Source organism: Limulus polyphemus, unplaced genomic scaffold (assembly GCF_000517525.1).
Source record: "Limulus polyphemus unplaced genomic scaffold, Limulus_polyphemus-2.1.2 Scaffold2929, whole genome shotgun sequence".
NCBI classification, from domain to species: Eukaryota; Metazoa; Arthropoda; class Merostomata; order Xiphosura; family Limulidae; genus Limulus; species Limulus polyphemus.
Genome location: NW_013668539.1, coordinates 64,333 through 84,266, shown reverse-complemented (window position 1 = coordinate 84,266; position 19,934 = coordinate 64,333). Strand labels below are relative to the sequence as shown.

Here is a 19,934-nt window from a genome sequence, read left to right as displayed (position 1 = left end):
GTATATATATATATATATATATATATATATATATACAATGTGTTTCAAATCTGCTGAGAAAAGAAAAGTACACCTTCCATCGTTATTAAAGTGGCAGCAACACCTATATATACATTTTTCAATTGTTTCTTATAACCTGTTATAAGTAACTAATTGGATTAATATATAGCTTGCATAATTAATCTACCTGAGGTTCTGCTTTCAACTTCAAAGCTTCGAACATTCCATTGGCCAGTGAGGGTTCGCCGTTAGGGGGGAGACGCATCGTTATGCCATCAACAGTTGACACATGTTTTCCGTTGAAAACTTCCATATCACATCAAAACATAGCCAATGAAGTTTACTGTATATCACTAAATCGTATTGACTGTCATGGATTCAAACCAAAGGCCAGGTCTTATTTGGTCTTCGTCCTGTGGGTGTAAAAAATAAAAAAAGCGCTCACAACTGACGTTTATACGAAACGTTAAAACTGAAATAATGCAGTTCAAAAATATAATGATACTTAATACAATAATGATAAATAAAATAATTACAGCTATAAATCTAAACCAGTTAAGTTCAGAAAGTTAGTTTTTTGTGATGATCACAAAGCTACACAATGGGCTACATGTGATATGCCGACTGAGGGGGGTTGAGCCCCAAAATTTTAGCATTATAATATCTCAAGCTGATCTGCCTAGTGGTCCTGCATGGGCAGGTGGTTAGGCCGCTCGACTCTCAATCTGCGGGTCGCGGATTCGAATCCCCGTCCCACCAAACATGCTCACCCTTTCAAACGTGGGGGCGTTATAAAGTGACGGTCAATCCCACGTTGATAAAAGGGTAGCCCAAAATTTGGCAGTGGGTGGTGATGACTAGCTTCCTTCCCTCTAGTCTTTCACTGCTAAATTAGGGAAGGTTAGCGCAGATAGCCCTCGTGTAGCTTTGCGTGAAACAAACAAACAAACAATGAGCCGCCTAGTACAAAAATCGGCATCTGTCTAATGGCAATAATATTTTTAAAAAGATCTGAAGTCATTTGGTGAAATTATTCATGTTTTTGTATATTCAACTGAAAGTTTTAACACTGTAGTAAATTTATTCTATTACATAATATTTTCGAACGTTAGAGTCAGAGTATGAATAAAATAAGAAAATAAAAACTTGTTTCCAGCACCATTAGATCTTGTGGTTAACAAGAGTCAAAAGAAAAGGTGAAGAACACTTACCTAGCATTTAGCAATATGAAGAGATATCATTGATACGCGTTTCTTTCAACCACTAATAAACTCTAGGGTCCATTCACTTTTTTTGTCATAGAAGGATGGACGCTTTGTGGAAACGCCATTTTTCATTTTCTTATCTGTAATGTTCTTATCTGTCTTAAATAGTAGTTTTTGTAAGGTCTGAATTTTGCTGATTATCTACACGTTGGATAACCCTATACATGTAGTCTAGTCATTATTTCCTATAGTTTAATCATCCTTTCAACATTTACTGATTATATCAAACAGAGGTGTGGTTAATAAAAAAAATTCCCAGATATTTCTCTGAAATCAAAATATCATCAAAAACATTCTGATAAACGTTTAACATAGTGGCTTCGAAACAAAGTTATTTTCCGTATTATTGATTAATATTATTTTTTTTTCAAACATTTAAACATTTTCAAACATTAAATAAGTATTTTGTACAGTTTTTATTATAATGACTGTCACTTTTTACCTTTTTTAACTTTTAAAAGCAAGTTTAACGTTTAGAGTTGAATCATCTTAAAATATGTTTGGTATGGCAGAGTAGATGCAGTTAACATTTTTTCAACACACTAAAAACTGTAAGGCCATGTAGTTATTTCCAAAATGTTTATCGAACACACCAAAAACTTCGAGTTCGAGGAATTTTTTTTATAGTTAACATATTTTAATTTATATTTTCCTTATCGTTGTATTTTAATTAACTGTTGTCGGAAACTTACAAAACATTATATATTTGTTCTATTTAACTTTCGAAATTTATTACGATGAAGACGGAAAAGTTAGCAGTGCAGAGAAATATGTTATGTACAAATGAGGACAATTATATCAAACCTGCGAATATTTAACAAATATACTATAAAAGAACCTTTAATATATTTCTTAAAGGTATTTTTTTATTCCTTCACCATTGACGGCAAGCTGGAATACAAAGTTAAGCCTATATTGATAAGTTGAAGAATTTACCTGTAAACCTGTTACAGGTAGCGTAAAAACACACTACATATATAAATCTACAAGCGTTTCTCTTCCAAGCACATTGTACAAATATCAAAATTATATAGAAACATCTATAAAATGAGAGAGAAATGTCTTAGGTACAGTACAAAACCATCACTGAGTGTATGTAAAATATCTTCGCCATCAACAATCCGCTCCTCTCCCTTCAAGGAACAATTCAGATAATTTATAAATACATTAAATTCTACAGCATATTACCGGACCCTGATCAATGCTAATGTGCTTCATGCAATACAGCAAAGCTATCAAGCTTTAATGTATTTGAAAATGACGTCACTTGCTAGCAACTAGATAATAAATGTCCAAGGCCCCTCTAATATATGTTGCTCTTATTCGAGCTGTAATCACGCGCACACGTACACACACAAAAGCATCGGGCCACTATAATATATATTCACACATATATTAAACATACATAAGTATATAGTATACGCCGCCAGTCTCTGTCTCTTCCACTAATGAGCACTTCCTACCGTGAAATACACAGGGTAGTTCTCATTAAGGGAAGACTCATGAGGCTACTTCATCATAATAAGTAATCCCCTCCCGATTTCAGCAGCGTTAGCGTTTCACGGGGCCAATAAGTATGCATAGATGTTCACTGTGCAAGCACGTATGTATATATGCATGTTTTCATTATTTATGGTCCTAACACAACCTGGACGAACTTTCAACACACGCGCTACTGTTTACAGGAGCACAGAACCTTTACTAACATATACGGATGTTTGCATCCATATAAGCATATATTTTTACAAGCGCTAACACAACTACTTAAGACTAATCACTTCGTTGGTACCATGCTATTTCACGATTACGCGAATGCAAAAGAAAGATATTATAATACATCCCTATATTTCGGTCGCTGTGAAATTGAATAATAATATGATTGCGAAAACGGAAAGTTGTGATTTATAATGGCGTTCGTACAGGTGAATAATTATCAAATCAGCAACTTATCCTTGTGACAACAATGAATTAAGGAAGGCTTTTTGTAAAATATTAAAACATCCCTCTCAAAACACCACTGTTATAATTTTTGAATTACAAATGAAAGCAATAGCGTAATATTAAAAAAAAACTGATAATCAATCTGTTAAAAAAAATCAAAACTTTCCCCCTCTCTCGAACAACTGCATGTTTTCACTTTTCAGTGTACTACGTTCCACCGGACAAGTGACGTCACGGTACGACTGCCGGCGAGACACACGGAATTATGATTATATATAATTCAAGTTTATCATTATAACGTGGAGTATTTTATAATTATAATAAAAACTTTTTCCTGGTTCACTTTCGACAAAAAAAAAAAGGGCAGTGGTACCGTTTTAGTAATCGGATTAAAACATGAAAAGACTTTATTTTTATAGTATTACAGTTTATTACACACCTTAGTTGGTTTATTAAAACATGAATAGGCTGTATTTTTATAGTATTACAGTTTATTACATACCTTAGTTGGTTTATTAAAACATGAATAGGCTGTATTTTTATAGTATTACAGTTTATTACATACCTTAGTTGGTTTATTAAAACATGAATAGGCTGTATTTTTATGGTGTTTACAGTTTATTACATACCTTAGTTGGTTTATTAAAACATGAAAAGGCTGTATTTTTATAGTATTACAGTTTATTACATACATTAGTTGGTTTGTAGAGAGTGAATAACAACAAAATCTTTTGTTAATAAATGTTTCAAACTTTATCGATTATGGTAATACAGAGAGAAGTGGACCAACGACACCGTATAAAGCAAATGCATCCATTTCAAGTCACCAGCACAATAAAGAAAATTGTGCTTTATGCAACAACAACAATTACCAGAATTCGTGACGATATAGAAAGGTTTATATTTATTTTGAAAAGAAATTTGGGTTCATATATCTTCTAAGTTGAATTTCAAGCATGTACATGACCAATTTATAGTCTATGATATTTGCCAAGCCAGTGAATTCACTTTCAGTAAAAGCCAGTCATATACATATACGTCTATATATACAACACGTTTTCAAAAATGTACGGTTTAAAAGCACCTCATTGACGAAGTAGTGCAAATACCCTGTTTGAAGCAGCATTCTTTTTCCCAACCTACGAAATATGTTTACCTACTCTTTTATTTAATGTCATATAACGAATAGTTTTGACAGGCCATCAAACCGCTGAATGTGAAGCTTTCATACGTCGTGCCCTCAGCATTTTAAATTTCCTCTACAGACGAGTTTCAATTACTTGAATTAATTTTTTACTTCTATTCAACCCCCTACACACACGTACAGAGGCGTAGCCAAGGGGGCCCGCCCCTGAATAATCTAAGCATATTGATCACATAATATTTTTCGGCTTTTATATATAATAAACTCATTTTGTATCATTTAATAAAATAATAAAAACTCTATAAACATTATTACATTTGTTTTGATTTTTAAAGACAATTTTATTAAAAATGTAGATCAACTTCAGCTTTTTAATTTATTGCCCCCCTAAAATTCTCGCCTTCCCCCGAATGGAAAACATGGTACGTCACTGCACACGTATGTATACACACAACTGATTTTGTGTTTCATGACGAACATGTTTATCAGTAATTTATGTCATTAATAAGTTTGTATAGCAGAATTTACAAACAATATATTCTGATAGCTTCAAAAGCATGTTGCAGTATGTAATTTGGAACTTCATCTACCACTACGATTTAAAAAGCTGTTTACAGCACATGCTAGTTACATCAAAATCGCTTTTTTATTTTTTACTTTGTTAATATCTAATCTCTTATCGAGTTTTAAGGATATACACGATTATTTGTTCACATATGTACTATGCTACAGCTAAATCAGCATTTTACATAATGTGTCTGGGGGAAAAAAGAGTTTGGATGTATTTCAGTAAGTCTATTATACAAAAGCTTCGAATGAACATGTAATTTGTTTTGTTTCTTTCTACACCCGGAGAGCTTTCAATGGTATGCTCATTACAAAATTCATTTAGTTTAACAGGAAATAATAAGAATATCACGCCCCCCCCATCCACCCCAAAACACAACAACAATAATTTCTAAACGCCTAATTCTTGTTCTTTAAGTTTTCATTATCTCTTTAATACGAGATTGGCATAGTATGATAGCCTGGTGTTTAGGGTATTCGACTCCCAATCTACTGGTCGCGCGTTCGAATCCTATCATCGAACAGGCTCGCCTAGATAACCCTCAAGTAGCTTCGCACGAAATTACAAAACAAACTTTCTTAGATTTTCGAAAACCTCATGAAACTTAATTTTCATAATTGACGAACGAAAATGTAAAGTCTGATCCATGTGTCAACATGAGCACTCAGAGAGGTTACACACCCTCGCCCCACAGCAAATTTTTGGTTTCAATGTGAGCCTGAAATTTGGTCCTATTTTGATCACTTTTTCACACAGTTGTTATCAACAAAGAAACGGAGAAAATGTCCTATACTCCCATTATGAAAATGTTTCAAGGTTATTCAGATCTGGATCCGGACCAGATTTGGGGAGGACCGTCCTACGTGGATACCATATCTCCTGTAAAAATTTCACGTAAACCGGTTTATCATTTTTCGAGATACATAAATACGGGGGCGAGAGTGAAAATGGAGAAGCGTACCAAGCATTAAGTTTAAAATCTATCGCTTATGGGAAATAATACTGATTCTCCCGAATTATTAAGTGAGATATAGAACACACTTTACTAGTAAGGCAGATGTGTTGAATAAGATATTTAAAGTTCCGTTCCACCTATCTTAATTTTTGTAAATGAAATTAAAGCCAAGGAGTCCTAATGAAAAGTCCCCCATTGGCACAGCGGTCTGCCTGCGGATTTATAATGCTAGAAACCGGGTTTCGATACCCGTGGTGGGCACAACACAGATAGCACACTGTATAGCTTTGTGCTCAACTTCAAACAATTCTGTTAAAACATTTCCTATTGAAAATGATCAGACGACGGTTGTTTGTATATTTTTTATTTCGACAGTACCTGAACACTTTTCTTATACCGTTTTCCATATATTTACATTCCTTGTATTTTCTCCTATAATCAACTAACTTTTGAGGTCACTATAAATTTCATGTCCAAGTCGATACTTTCCATGTGTGAAACAAACTAACGAAACAACACATTAATATAAAGCATATATAGTGAAAACGAACACAGGAAGTATTTAGTTTACCCATATATGGGTTTATAATGTACTCTTTACGATAAAGAAACCGTATACCTTAGAAGGAGAGGTTATTTTAGTTCATACTTTTTTTCTCAGTACTTACAAATGCAACTGATTAGGATTCAAACCAGGGGTGTCTAACTTTGTTGGAAAGTGGGAGGGGGACAAAAATACGCTTGGCAACTTTCTTTTAAGCTACGGTTATAAAGTTCTGACAAACGAAGGAAACATCATGTTTAGTGTTAAGTGAAAAGAATTGAAAGTACTGTTCTTAAAAGCAAATAAAACACCAGTTCAAATTACTTGTCAAGTTAAAAATATTGGTGTTACCTCGCAGTTGCAAATATCCAATCATAAGCTTGGTCATTTTGACGATCAAACATCTTGTTGATAATCCTGTATATGTATAATATGAGAAAAAAGAAATGTGTGTGTGAGCAGTACGAGACACGTGCCCCTACTTCTGTGTTGTAGACATCTATGGTTCAAACAAATTATTCCGCGAATCGAGTTTCTCAATAAGTAAATATTTTGTTTCATCAAAAACTCAGTAAGGAAATCAAGTAACTTAAAACTTATTCCTTCGTTTAATTATGGTAATTCAAACCCATCTTTGACCCAAACTATGAAACAACTACAGCTTTTGCTACTGTTGGTGCATATTTTATTTATTTTAGACAAACCTTGAGTTACGGGTAATTTTGGGAAGATCGTGCCATTCTGGATGATATATATATATATAACCCCTATCAGTCACGTGTGGGAAAGGAATCAAAAATTGAAACTGTATAAACTGTCTCTTGTGCTTCAGAAACCAGTATCATTAGCATAATTACACGAGACCTGGAGCCATTGATGACCCAAATAAAGTACAAGAACTTAAATTCAGATTTCTTTAGTACCGATTCAACATAATTATGTATGAATAACGACATCGTATACTTTTGCATAGCAAATCAAACGTATTTTATACTTTATAGTGAAGAAGCCTATACGAATAAGAACAAAAACAAAAATTACTACATCAATATTTCAATGACAGAAAAGCACGTACAGCTAAAATAGGAGGAAAGTTATATTCCGGTTTTCGAACGTCTTTGTCATATTTCTTTTCTTTTTGTTGACTTCCGGCTATATGAATAGCATGGAAAGAATTGTCAGAGTTTTTCTTGGGCCACGTTTATTTAAAAATTTTATCAAAGGCGTATCCAAACTTCCATAAAAATCATCATATTATAGCAGGTGTGCGCTGAGCAACCATGAAATCGGAACCCCTTCAGTTGAACACGTGATTATTATATTCATTTTTCCTGTGACCTTGACGATCAACGATAAGTAGGACCGTGGTTCCTCAAAAAGCTGGTTTGCACCCATGTTCAGTACCTGGCTTAATCTTGTATTCTGGAAAGACCGAGGCAAGGCTTTACTCGGAATGTCAACCTTGATGTCTGCAAGCCGGAAGCTATTATTGTTCTACACTGTAATGGTTTTTAATTCAGACGTTTGTATTGTTGGTTCGATAGAGGGAACGTTAATGTCATTTGATGAGCGTGTGGCTTAACGTCTGAATTTATCTTTAGGGCTTAGAAAATGATTTGAAAGTATTAAAACACAAGTTAAATACGAGTAGGTTATTGAGATTATTGATTACATACGTTCTTACTGAATATTAGTTGAAGTTGCATTCAAGCTCTTCTGTTTTCGCTCACTTCTATAATATTATGTCACAAACGTTATCAATTCTGTAAATTTCCACCAGTTTCTATATTAGTTAATTATTATATGACTTATAAATTTTGAAAACTAATGGCCATGCTTTGTTATATTTCGACATAATTTTGGTTAAGCGCAATTTTTATATACACAATTTCAATCACTAATCTCGGAGCCTGATTCTTTTCGATCATGATCATGAGCAAGGAAATAAAATTTTTAGTGCCTCATACACACGTACGTGACACTGGTCGCTTAGCAACACAGCTGCGAATCTATAAATAAACTTTATGATATTCAGTTTTGGCGTTGTTTATGTCCAATATATAGATTAATCTGTGTTAAATCAAATGACTAGCCAAATATAAAGCTCTCTGAACACCTCTTTAGATACGAAAAACTTTCAGTTTATTGCATAAAAACACATGTAAAACAAGAAAAGTGTATTACTGCTCCAGCCAAGCTTAACGAAATTTTACATACACATTAATAAAAATAACACAGATAATTCGTGTTAACATAGTTATATACTGGGGAAAACGGAAACAGCAATTATAGCACATATACTTAACTGATCCTTTATCTGATATTTGAATCATTTTACTAGTTATTTATACCTTAGATTAGCGATATTAAAATATTGCATGTTATCTGTAAATAGTTTCATTAAAAATTGTCTTTCAAATTCTAGTATGACTTATTAATTTATTCCTTTTAAAAATGGAATCAAATGCAGAATTAAAATATTGCACTATCTTTTCAGAAGAAAGTGTAGAAAATAGATAAACACAGCACAACCGAAAAAAAACGATTAAAAAGAAAACGAGAAAACTAAATACAATTCTAGCCAAATTAACTCTGCGAAACGAAACAATACAATTGACAGTCTGAAAAAGTGAGGGGAAAACAAGCTAACCGGCAGTGAGTTAGAAATGACAAAACAATTGGTAAAAACGACAGATTGACGTTTTCATGACCAAACAGAATCAGACAAAGAAAACAGACATGAGAGCATAAAAAAGAGGGAAAGGAGGTCTAGGATAAATGGATGAATATGTATGTCTCCGTTTCTGTAAATCAGCATGTTAAAAAGCAGTGTGGACGTCCCAGTGAGTCAGCACCCGAGAGAGGAATAGCAAAGAGATCAGGTGACGTCATCAACACTGTCGATCGAACTCTACAATATGAGAAGGCAGCTTCGGCTCTGCCGGTGAAATCACATCCAGCAAGAGCACTCCGCAATGGGGGTGTCACCGCCTGATCTCCAATGCTAATTCATGCCTCATTCCAGCTACCTAAGCTGAAGCGGTCTGCCAAATCACACCAGCCGTTTATAATGAAGTTTCCTGTTCATTTGCATACAAATGAAAACGGGTTTTCGCGCCCTCGTAGCTACGAAGCGAAATTTATGCTCAACGTATATGTTTAAAGCTATTGCAATATACACACATAAACGCAAGTTTTCCATAACGCTCTATACTTATTTATGCACAATTCTCTAGCCTTCATCTATTTTGCTATTAGAGTATGCCTGTACACATAAACTTAACACACTTATGAACCGCTATTTAAAATTCAACGATTGAAAGGGAACAGGTCGACTGAGTGATAAATGTGTTTTCACTTTCCAGACAGACAGTCACTTTCAAACGTTGAAGCAAACTTTTTTTTTTTACACATACAAAAAACAAACAAAAATACTACTACAATATGCTTATCGAACAAGTGCTGCATAATATAAAGAGAAAGAATGTATTGTCATTGTTTATTATGACACCGCATCGCAACCGTGTTCTATTATTGAGTTTTCACGAGAAGCCGCAGAATTCAAGAGATTTCATAACCAATGAATAAACTTATCTGATACTGACATCATTATAAACTGTATAATGAGGACAATGACAAAAAGAGAGTATGAAAGGGTTGTTTCTATAATATTGTATTTTGATATTTTACTTTTCTCGAGATTTAATACTGTCTACGACAACCACAGGATGGCGTTATTTGACTGATGCATATACTGTTAAGAACATTAAATTATGACAAACATTACAGAAAACACTCATAAAACTAGTTGAGAACGTCTACACTGCTTTTTATTTGATTTAGTGTACTCTCAACTAAATTAGCTTATCTAAAGTGAAATGTAGTTAAAATAGCAAGTTTAAAATCCTGTGCTACCATACAGTACAGTAGATACAGTATTAGCAGGTTCTAAACGACATTCAAATAGTCAATGTCACACTTCCGAAAGTACTGTTACTAGCCAGTTCTTTAACTCATGTTGTAAAAATACAAGTATTTAAATTAATCTAATAAGATTCGAAACACTTAAAGTGGTTTTATATCCAAAACTTCATCCGAAATTAAGACCATCAGCATTAACTCTAGACTACATATACTGATAAATTAACTCAACTTTAAGTATGTACATCTTAGTCAGACTATTAACCACGATTTTCAATCTATTATATAATAACACTCGTGACATATTAAGACTACTTTATTTCCCTGCATTGTTTGGTGTAACATCTGACTTTTACTCACCTCAATCGTGTCTCCTCAGAAATACATTAGATCATTACAACGAATGATTAGGCGAAGCATGAATGAAACTGAAAGTAAACAAAACAAGTCTTTAAGATGAAAGGATGTATGATACAAATGATGTGCAAGTGACGTCCTCTGCCGTAAGTTATGGGCATCTAATATTACTGATATTCAGTATTACTCTGTTTACTTACAGATAGTGAAACTTAACGTAATAACACCTTCTCTTATGGTGTTCTCGTTATAGAACACATACATAATTGTGAGTAGATCTCGTTGATTTGGGTGCGATGCCACAAATATCCCCACCACACACACACACACATACACTGTAAGCTTTGGATGCGTTATAAGAGTAACAAACACCTGAAATACTAAAGGTAGTTTTAAGTTTCTCTCGACATCTGGTTTCACATGGCAATATCTGAAAACAGGTCTAAAGTACTGAACCAATCAGTGCCTTTCAATGCATAAAGATACTCATGTGTTCATCTGTCTAAAATCACCAAAGTATCTTGGGATGTCCTCCTTCTTTCTGATAATCATAAATGGAAACAACCGCACACTCTCTGATGGCTGTATGAGTCCATCCTGTATCTTCTACTGAATATCAATGTTGATTATATTCATAATGTTTCAGGAAAGCCTGCAATTCAGTTGTCTTATCAGACGTGTATTGTCTGTATCTACTTAAAGTTGAATTACAGTTGTCTGATACAACTGACCGTTTGGTCCAATGAACACATCAGCATAAGTAACTAACAATTCACCAAGCTTCAGCTGTTACATTAAATAGAGACTACTGCACAATCATCAACTAGCAATCTCAGAGGTTCTGACAGCTGTGTATTCACTTTCTAATGTGGAGCGCCACTAAGTTTAATTACCTCTACTTTGATTAGTGTCTATGAACATTTAAGCTGTGTGGTGAACACCCAAATGTCCATAATTACAGAATAACATCATGATGACATTACCACTTGGATGAATAATTGTTCGAGATAATGTCAGCTGCTTTCTAGACAAGAACATTACATTCATGTGTTAGTTTCATCACAGTGTTACACGTTAACAATGCAATAGAATTCACCTGTAGTACTCCATAGACACCACTTGTGTATTTAGAGGTAGTGTGACCCCCTCCTCACATTACACTTGTGTTGTCCACTTCTCTTGGATCTGATCTGGTTGGAACACTGAATGATTTTCACATAGAAATTCAATTTAACTGTTGCACAGACAACACTGGCTGGCACTTTCTGTTGTATCTTCATCCCCAAGATCCAAATACCAGAACCAAGATCAGAGGCAACTACGATCAACCTGTGGGCGACATAACCTAAACACTGTCAGATGTGTGCCTCTCCACTTCTAGTTGATCACCAATCATTGGAACAAACTTAATATTAACTGGAATGTAGTGACTTCACTCACTGTGCTTCATACATAGTGAACTGACCAGCTCCTGTATCACCTAGGACCTCTGCATACCTTTATCAGTACATATCTAGCACTACTCAGCCTTGAAGAAGCTCGTATGATCACCCAATTTCTTGGTGCAAGTTGGGTATTGCAATCATCCAAGTCAACAGCTATAAATAACTTGAGATAATAAGTTTTCTGCAGTCAAGGTGGCAGCATTCATAGCTTGCCAACGAACTTCACACACCTGCTGAATGGTCAGGCAGAATGAGTACTTTCGTGTACCTAAAGTGACCAATTAGCCTACAATTGGAGAATACGGTAAATGCATTATTAGCATTTCTTGCAGCACAAACATCACGAGAGGACGAGGGAAGCAATGTCCACTCACAGCATAGGTGTGTCATAGTACCAGGATGCGAGTAATTGACTACCCTCTCAGCTTGATGAAATGCAGGTACTTCAGAAGATGCTATTTTCATTTCTCATATCCAAGGGATGCCACGTCCCCTTGCTTGGTTGTCCCTCGGCAAACTTGTCAAACTCACAATCTGCTAATGCCATAGTAAAGCATGAATTCCAGTGTAAATGGTGCATATCGTTTATGTAAGTAGCCACTTTTTCGGTGGGATGCCTTTTTTGAGCTTTGAAATTGGCCCAGTGAAAAGCTCTGTTTTCTACTAGGCCACGACATCAACAGCTCAGAAATGACTGTATCATAGTCACTAAGTTGTTCCTCTCTCGAGTGTTCAATCAAGTTAAGCTTCGGACCATCCATTGCCTGACCCTGAAATGCTTCAAGAAATGGTTCAAATCCTCTTTAGCTGCATCCACGTTCATTAGGAGATAAATTGTGCTTAATCGATCATAAGGACCTGTGGTGACAGTAGCAGTCTTTCTCCCATGAAGTCTCAGCTAATATCAGGCTGAGATTTCCTAAATGTCGGGAGTATGGTGGAGTAGGTAATGTCAAGGAACCCTATGTTTGGATGAACGCTAGATTCCTGCCCCCTATACGTCAGAACAAAGAGTTACTGTGGCTAGCTCGTCCATGGGCTTTATACGATCCCTGGTTTCTCCATGACCCATGTTCACACATGGATCACCACCATCTTCACCACTTGATGCCTGCTATCCATCTGTTGGCAAAACAGCTCTGACTGGTGGACACTGTCCTCCAGCAGCACCTCCAGTCATTTTCGGATGATCCCAGATTGCACCGATTAAAGTCAAGTTGAATAACTTTGGTCAATGAACTCCTTTAAAGACTGTTCCATTCAGTCTCAGATTCACCAGATCATAAATCATTATGATTACCCTCAGTTGACTGTACCCCTATGCACTAAAATCGCTCAACAGGATGGATATTAATCAATAGTTCTGAGTATGCGCTTGTAAAAAGATTGTAGTCATGGGTCTTTTGCACTATTGGAAAAAAGCCTTACATCCAAGAGAGAACTTATTCTACATCCAACTCCTCTCTCAGAAAGCTGTCTACTCTCAGTGACAGACTCTTCCTCATGGTTGGAAGCCCTTCTACTAGTGGAAAACTGCAGTTTCTTCGTTCAAAGATATTTATCAAAACACTCAAGACTCAAGAGCTAAGAATAGCATAGTAAAATGCTCTCTTTGAGAAAACTCTGTAAAAACAAATCATGTGGTTACAGCATTAATATTATTACTTACTATACTTCTCTGTGGTAGTTTAAGATACAGAGACTTACCTTTCGAACAGTAACCAAAAATAGCAAGAGGAACACCCAGAAAATATGTTTTGAAGTTAATCTGAATTTATTTCACTCTGATTGAGTTTGAAGCAGGAAGATAGACGGAGAACAATATTAAAACAAAGTGAAAATCAATAGACGGCATTTCTACATAGCAGAAAGAAAGATTTGATTTCTCTATCTTATTCTAAATAGATTCTGTTCTAGACTGAGAGAGTACGACATTGTAAACACATGAAAACAGAATCATCATCCCTCTCAGTACATAAGCATCAACCTCTAGATATTTCTTAACTAAGACACAGAAGTGCTGCTAAAGCTAGTAGATATAACATTAAAATGGGGTCTCCAACAACATCTCATGTGAAAAATCTCAAACATATCCAAGTGAACAAGGTCACTACTGCAACGTTTACATTTTTAAGCTCAGAGAGAAAGAAAATATAACACTTTTCCAACTACTTCACTATTCTTAACTTTTTTCCAAACATAATAAGTAATGGTTTTCGCAACTACACATAATGTTTTTCTATTGTTCTTTACCTGAAGTTCAATGCTCAAGACATCATCACAGTTATGACGAAGAGCTTATTGGCTACAGATTTTCCGCGAATCTAGCATCATGGAGATAGATGCATTGACCTGCAGTCTCGAACTCTCCTTAAAGTCCTGGTGATGAATTTGACATTTAAGGTGCATTTTTATTTCACATGCACCGTAGGAGTAATGATTAATTACAAGTGACCAGTTATTCCACATCAGAGAATTTTGATATTACTGGGTGAAGTAAAATATCTCGTACATTACACCCATATCCAATGTTGCGTAATAAGCGTGTGTAATCGTAAGTCTTAGCACAATTTTCAATAAATAGGGAAGACTGTACATTGGAAAGATGCTAATAATCTTCTCCTTCCAATCAGTAAAGATGTTCTTATTTTAGTTTCAGTTGACACAGTTTACAAATAGCTTTCCTGCAATAGATAATTCGCCATCCATTAATGGTTTACTTATTGATGATGGTTTGGTTTGAATTTCGCGCAAAGCTAAACGAGGGCTATCTGCGCTAGCCTTCCCTAATTTAGCAGTGAAAGACTAGAGGGAAGGCAGCTAGTCATCAGTACCCACTGCCAACTCTTGGGCTACTCTTTTATCAACGAATAGTGGGATTGACCGTCACATTATAACGCCTCCACGGCTGAAATGGTGAGTATGTTTGGTTGGACGGGGATTCGAACCCGCGAACCTCAGATTGCGAGTCAAACGGCCTAACCACCTGGCCATGCCGGGGCCTTATTGGTGATGATGCAAATAGTTCCTTAACGTATTTACTCCTCATTGTACCTTTCTTTCTTAACAGTATGACCAACCAACCGTATTATTCACCTCAATAGACCATCATGTGAAAGTGCTGACGACAATATTTTAAGTGAAAAGTTTTCCTTATTATCTTCATTAAGAATAATATATACACTTATAACGCACACACACACATATATTTAGATCTTCACCAAAAATATTTACAACAATGAACTGAAAGTCTGATAAACATCTGACTTTTGTATTACTCATTCTCTTAAGCAGATGGGTTGACCGCGCCACAGTGATTAACACGTGTTTCGCATCCCGTTACCGCAAAGAAATACCTATATTAAAAAAATTCGCGCTTAGCATTCTGTGATCATAGGTGCGTTATAAAAGTGATAGTAAAACCATACAATTTGGTCTGACAAGAGTGGGCGGTTAGTGGTGTTGACAAGCTGCATTCCTTCTAGTCTAACATTTTAAAATGAGTGACGACTAGCGCATATAACTCTATTGTAGCTTTGCACTGAATCCAGAAAAAAAAAAAGCTTAAGCAGTTATAATCATACTATCTAGAGTTCATATTTTATTAATCACAAATATATTACGGACAGAAATCTTAGCTTTAATGCATTAAAAAAGCATCTAATTTTTTCTTTCTTTTCGAATTCGCTTACGTAATTTCAAAAATAAAAAAAAGGATAGAAATAAAGACAGCAAAATCATATACAGGGTTAAAGAATTATCCCGGAATCTACGAGTAAAGATAAGAGTTATTTTCAGGTATACACAAATAAAAGGCAAAAAATATAAAATCCTTAAAGCCCCACTGTTTTATTAATCATCATAGCAATAATTGTGATTACCGAATCAGGGAAATATTTGGAGAATTGCAATACTGCAAGGAGTCCCTCATTCGTAGAAGGGTGAAATCTATTTTTCCTGTCGCCACTGCATGTATGATTTAACTGGTATATATATATATATATATTCTACTGTATGAAAGCTTGCATTTTTAGAGATTTTATATTGTCTTCCCGGGATCCTGTCACCAATTTGTTTCAGAGCTACGTGCGTTGTTCTTAAAGATTGGCAAGTGTAGTGCACCAAACTAACCCCTAGATAGAGTGATTATAAAATAAAAAAAGTTTGAACAGTTACTTTGTTGGTAAATTAAGTGTTTTTCTTTTCTTTTTCATTTAAATACTTGATTCATTTCCGAACAAAATTGTAAAATAAATGTTAAACGCATGCATTCCCACGTTGCCTTGTTACTTACTTAGTAACATGGAAAATTTAATACACAGGATCCAAAAATTGGCAAGTGCTCACAGAGAAACTCAAAATTACATACCAATTTCTTTACAGCACAGCCCATAATGTAACAACACCAACAACAAAAATCCATTTCAAACCGTTGTTGTGCAGCACTGTTTGGGTCATCTTGATATTCATAATTAGAAAAACGCAATCTTCTGAAGCATTTAGTTATTATCAACGGTACATATTTTATCTCAAAACAACGACTATATTTATGCTGAATTGTTACTAGTAAATTGCTGGTACTTCACATAGGCCGAGCGTGGCCTAGCGGTTACCATGTTTAAACGTTGAATCAGAAGATTCGTGATTAGCTACCTGTAGCCACGAAAGTGCACTCCGCAGTCTGGAGCCGTCGTAGTGCTATAAGAATGATCCAATCGCACTATTCCATCACACAAAGATATTCCAAGAGTTGGCGGTCGGCGCTGTTGATTAGTTGCCTTCCCTCTGGTCTACCAGTTCAAATGTGAAACACTACGCACAAATATTCCTTAATGTATTTTTAAACGAAAATTTTGAAATGAAACCCTTGTTTCAGAGAGAATTCTTGTATTTCTCACAACCTTAAATGATTGACTGTACCTTTTATCCACCGATTCGTGTTACTGAACGGGAGTATAAAAACTAGTATAAAAATGCTTCATAACACATTTCATTGATAGTTATTACGCTAAATTATCTCACACATGTAGCCATATTTAAAGAAATCCGACAACCCAAGCACTTCACCCGATATGAAGATAAATTCGTCTATCTGTCGATAAAACTCGGGTCATCGCCTTTAATCGGGAATTATGTAATGTTATCTTACTGTAAATACACACACACACATAGATATTTCAAGTATCACAAAATCATACTAGCAATAACTTTACAAGCATATTTTAAATTATGTTATCAGAACATTACTGTCAAAAGTCCAATTCTAGAGAATTTTACAACCACCTCATTCTAAATTCTTCAACAGGTAAATTGTTCATAATTATATACATTGTCAATTCTACTTTCGATTTTTCAGTAACTACGATAGCTTTGATCTTCCTCTAAATGGCTTGTTAACTATCGTATTTTGGATTGAACATCAGTATCACGTCAACTCGATTATTTTTAGTAATAATACTTCTTGGAAAACAATATTACACTTTTAAACTCTGCTACGAAGGTTTATGGAAAATTATTATATCTTATGAGTTATACAATTTGTACATGGAATACAGTAAAATTAGCAACATTGTTATAAACATTACAATAGCGTTATATTATTGATTGTAAATCAAAAATCAGAACGCTATAACACACAAAAAAAAATACTTTTATAAAATCAAGTTAAGGTAAAAATGCGCTCGTGACAACTAGAAACACTTATTTTCTCAACTAATCAGAAACGTACCTAAAAATGAATAAAAATCTAGCCTTTGGTCAGTCTTAAATTTTCCAAAGAAAACAACAACATTCAAGCTAATAAACAAATAATATACATATAGTATAATTAATTAGAATATCACAAAGAATAACAAACAACAGGAAATAAATACAATAGCAATACACCTAAACAATTATCATAAGTAAGGCACTTTTTATACATAAGTACAAATACTATTTTGACCAAATTCTCAACAAACTTGAACAAAGGAATAAACAAAGTACATTGGCCAATCACTCGGGAGTAAAAACATAAAAAAACAAAACACCGCGTAATGCTCAGAATGGGAACAGCATAACTAGTCATGAAATTTAACTATTTCTTAGTTTAAAGGGGTAAAAAAAAGCATTTACTTACTTTTTCTTATTTTATAAAAGATAAAAAGTCTAAACATTATACAAACCTCTTCATGTTTAAAGAGATAGAACAGTCCCCACAAAATAGTCGCTCCGTTCTCTCTCTATTCAGTTCTGACAGTTGACAGTCACGTGGTTTAGATACGCTGAAGAATCACCACACACACTCACGCCGTTCCCTTTATAGCGAGCGTCTGAAATAACTGATAAGAATGCAGTTATAACATTATCTTACTCATATATAGAACATAAGTTTGCATAAAATTAAAGAACGTAGCCTACCCTACACAGTAATTTAAACAAGCGAATGATTAAATATTCCATGAGGTATCGCAAACTTAAGCCTAACAAACTGCGTGGGGCGGAATGGAATCGGGAAGAAGGCTTAACAGTGGAGTTACAGCCATCTTCTGGAAAGCCCTATTAATTATGCCCGGAGGAAGAGCAAGCGCATTTAATTCCCTGCACTGAAAGCATAACAAAATGACTCATTAACAACAGTCACAGATAACACCAATGTTGGAAACGGCCGTTGAAATATAATAATAACATAATTCTTAGAATCGAAATTTTCATCTAGTGCTGAATGAACGTTAGAATCATTTAATGGTTATGTGGGAAATTCTCAGAGACATATCTTAAGTTATATTGCATAATCACAAATGTATCATAAATTTACAAATATATTAAAGTACGAAAATAAAAAAATATGGTGTTTGTGTTCTTAAGTTCATATCGTGAGGTTACAAATTAATTCCAAAGAGAATTGTCATCTAACACGAAGTGCCGTATATATATATTATACAAGATGTTCTGATAATAATAATCAACTGAAAAATGTGCAAAGTATAAATCAGTTTAACAATCATAAAGAATAAAAACTGAAACGTTTTAACACTTTGTCACTCACTACATATCATACTGTACGTGTAGCGCAACACATGTAAGTTATATCAGAAATTTGGCTCTCAATTTATATCTATTATTGTAGTAGTATTAATAATTTTATTTTCATTTATATATTTTGTATTTCATGTTGTTCATATATGATGATGTTACATTAAGATTTTCTGTTCTTCAATTTCTAATAAAGTACAGCCTTGAGGACATGTAGGTTCTATCAAAGTTGCAGTAATTTGTTTTTTCTTTTATAACAATGGGGTATATATGTGTTTTGGCCACCTTCGGTATCGAAACACGGTTTTTAGAAGTAAAAGTCTTCAGAATTATCGCTGAGTCGAAGGGAAGGGACTTTGTAATATATATGATGAAATTTGAATTGGTGCCTCAGTTCTCAAATGGATTACATCGAGAACTACTCTCCAAATACCTCTTATTGAACAGCAAATAATGTTCTAGATCATTATCTTGCTGAAATAAAGAACCCAGGGCCACTGAATAATGTAAAGAGGCTGTGATACTGTTCCTCCTTCCTAGGCCCGGCATGGCCAGGTGGTTAGGGCGCTCGACTGGTAATCTGAGGGTCGCGGGTTCGAATCCTCGTCACACCAAATATGCTCGCCCTTTCAGCCGTGGGGGCATTATAATGTGACGGTCAATCCCACTATTCGTTGTTAAAAGAGTAGCCCAAGAGTTGGCGGTGGGTGGTGATGACTAGCTGCTTTCCCTCTAGTCTTACACTGTTAAATTAGTGACGGCTAGCGCAGATAGCCCTCA

At 34.8% G+C, this 19,934-nt stretch overlaps 1 protein-coding gene across 2 annotated transcripts in view; it reads right to left on the bottom strand.

The window, feature by feature from the left end:
- Window positions 1–19,934, bottom strand: part of LOC106468240 (POU domain, class 6, transcription factor 1-like) — a 119,383-nt gene that overhangs the window by 47,349 nt on the left and 52,100 nt on the right. For both annotated transcript variants that reach the window (XM_022396570.1, XM_013928657.2), the window contains exons 2-3: window positions 18,305–18,460; window positions 188–413 (exon numbers count right to left, since the gene is read on the bottom strand). In XM_022396570.1, the coding sequence (XP_022252278.1) occupies window positions 188–313 (126 nt within the window). In that variant the 5' untranslated portion in view covers window positions 314–413; window positions 18,305–18,460. The remainder of the gene's footprint in view (window positions 1–187; window positions 414–18,304; window positions 18,461–19,934) is intronic.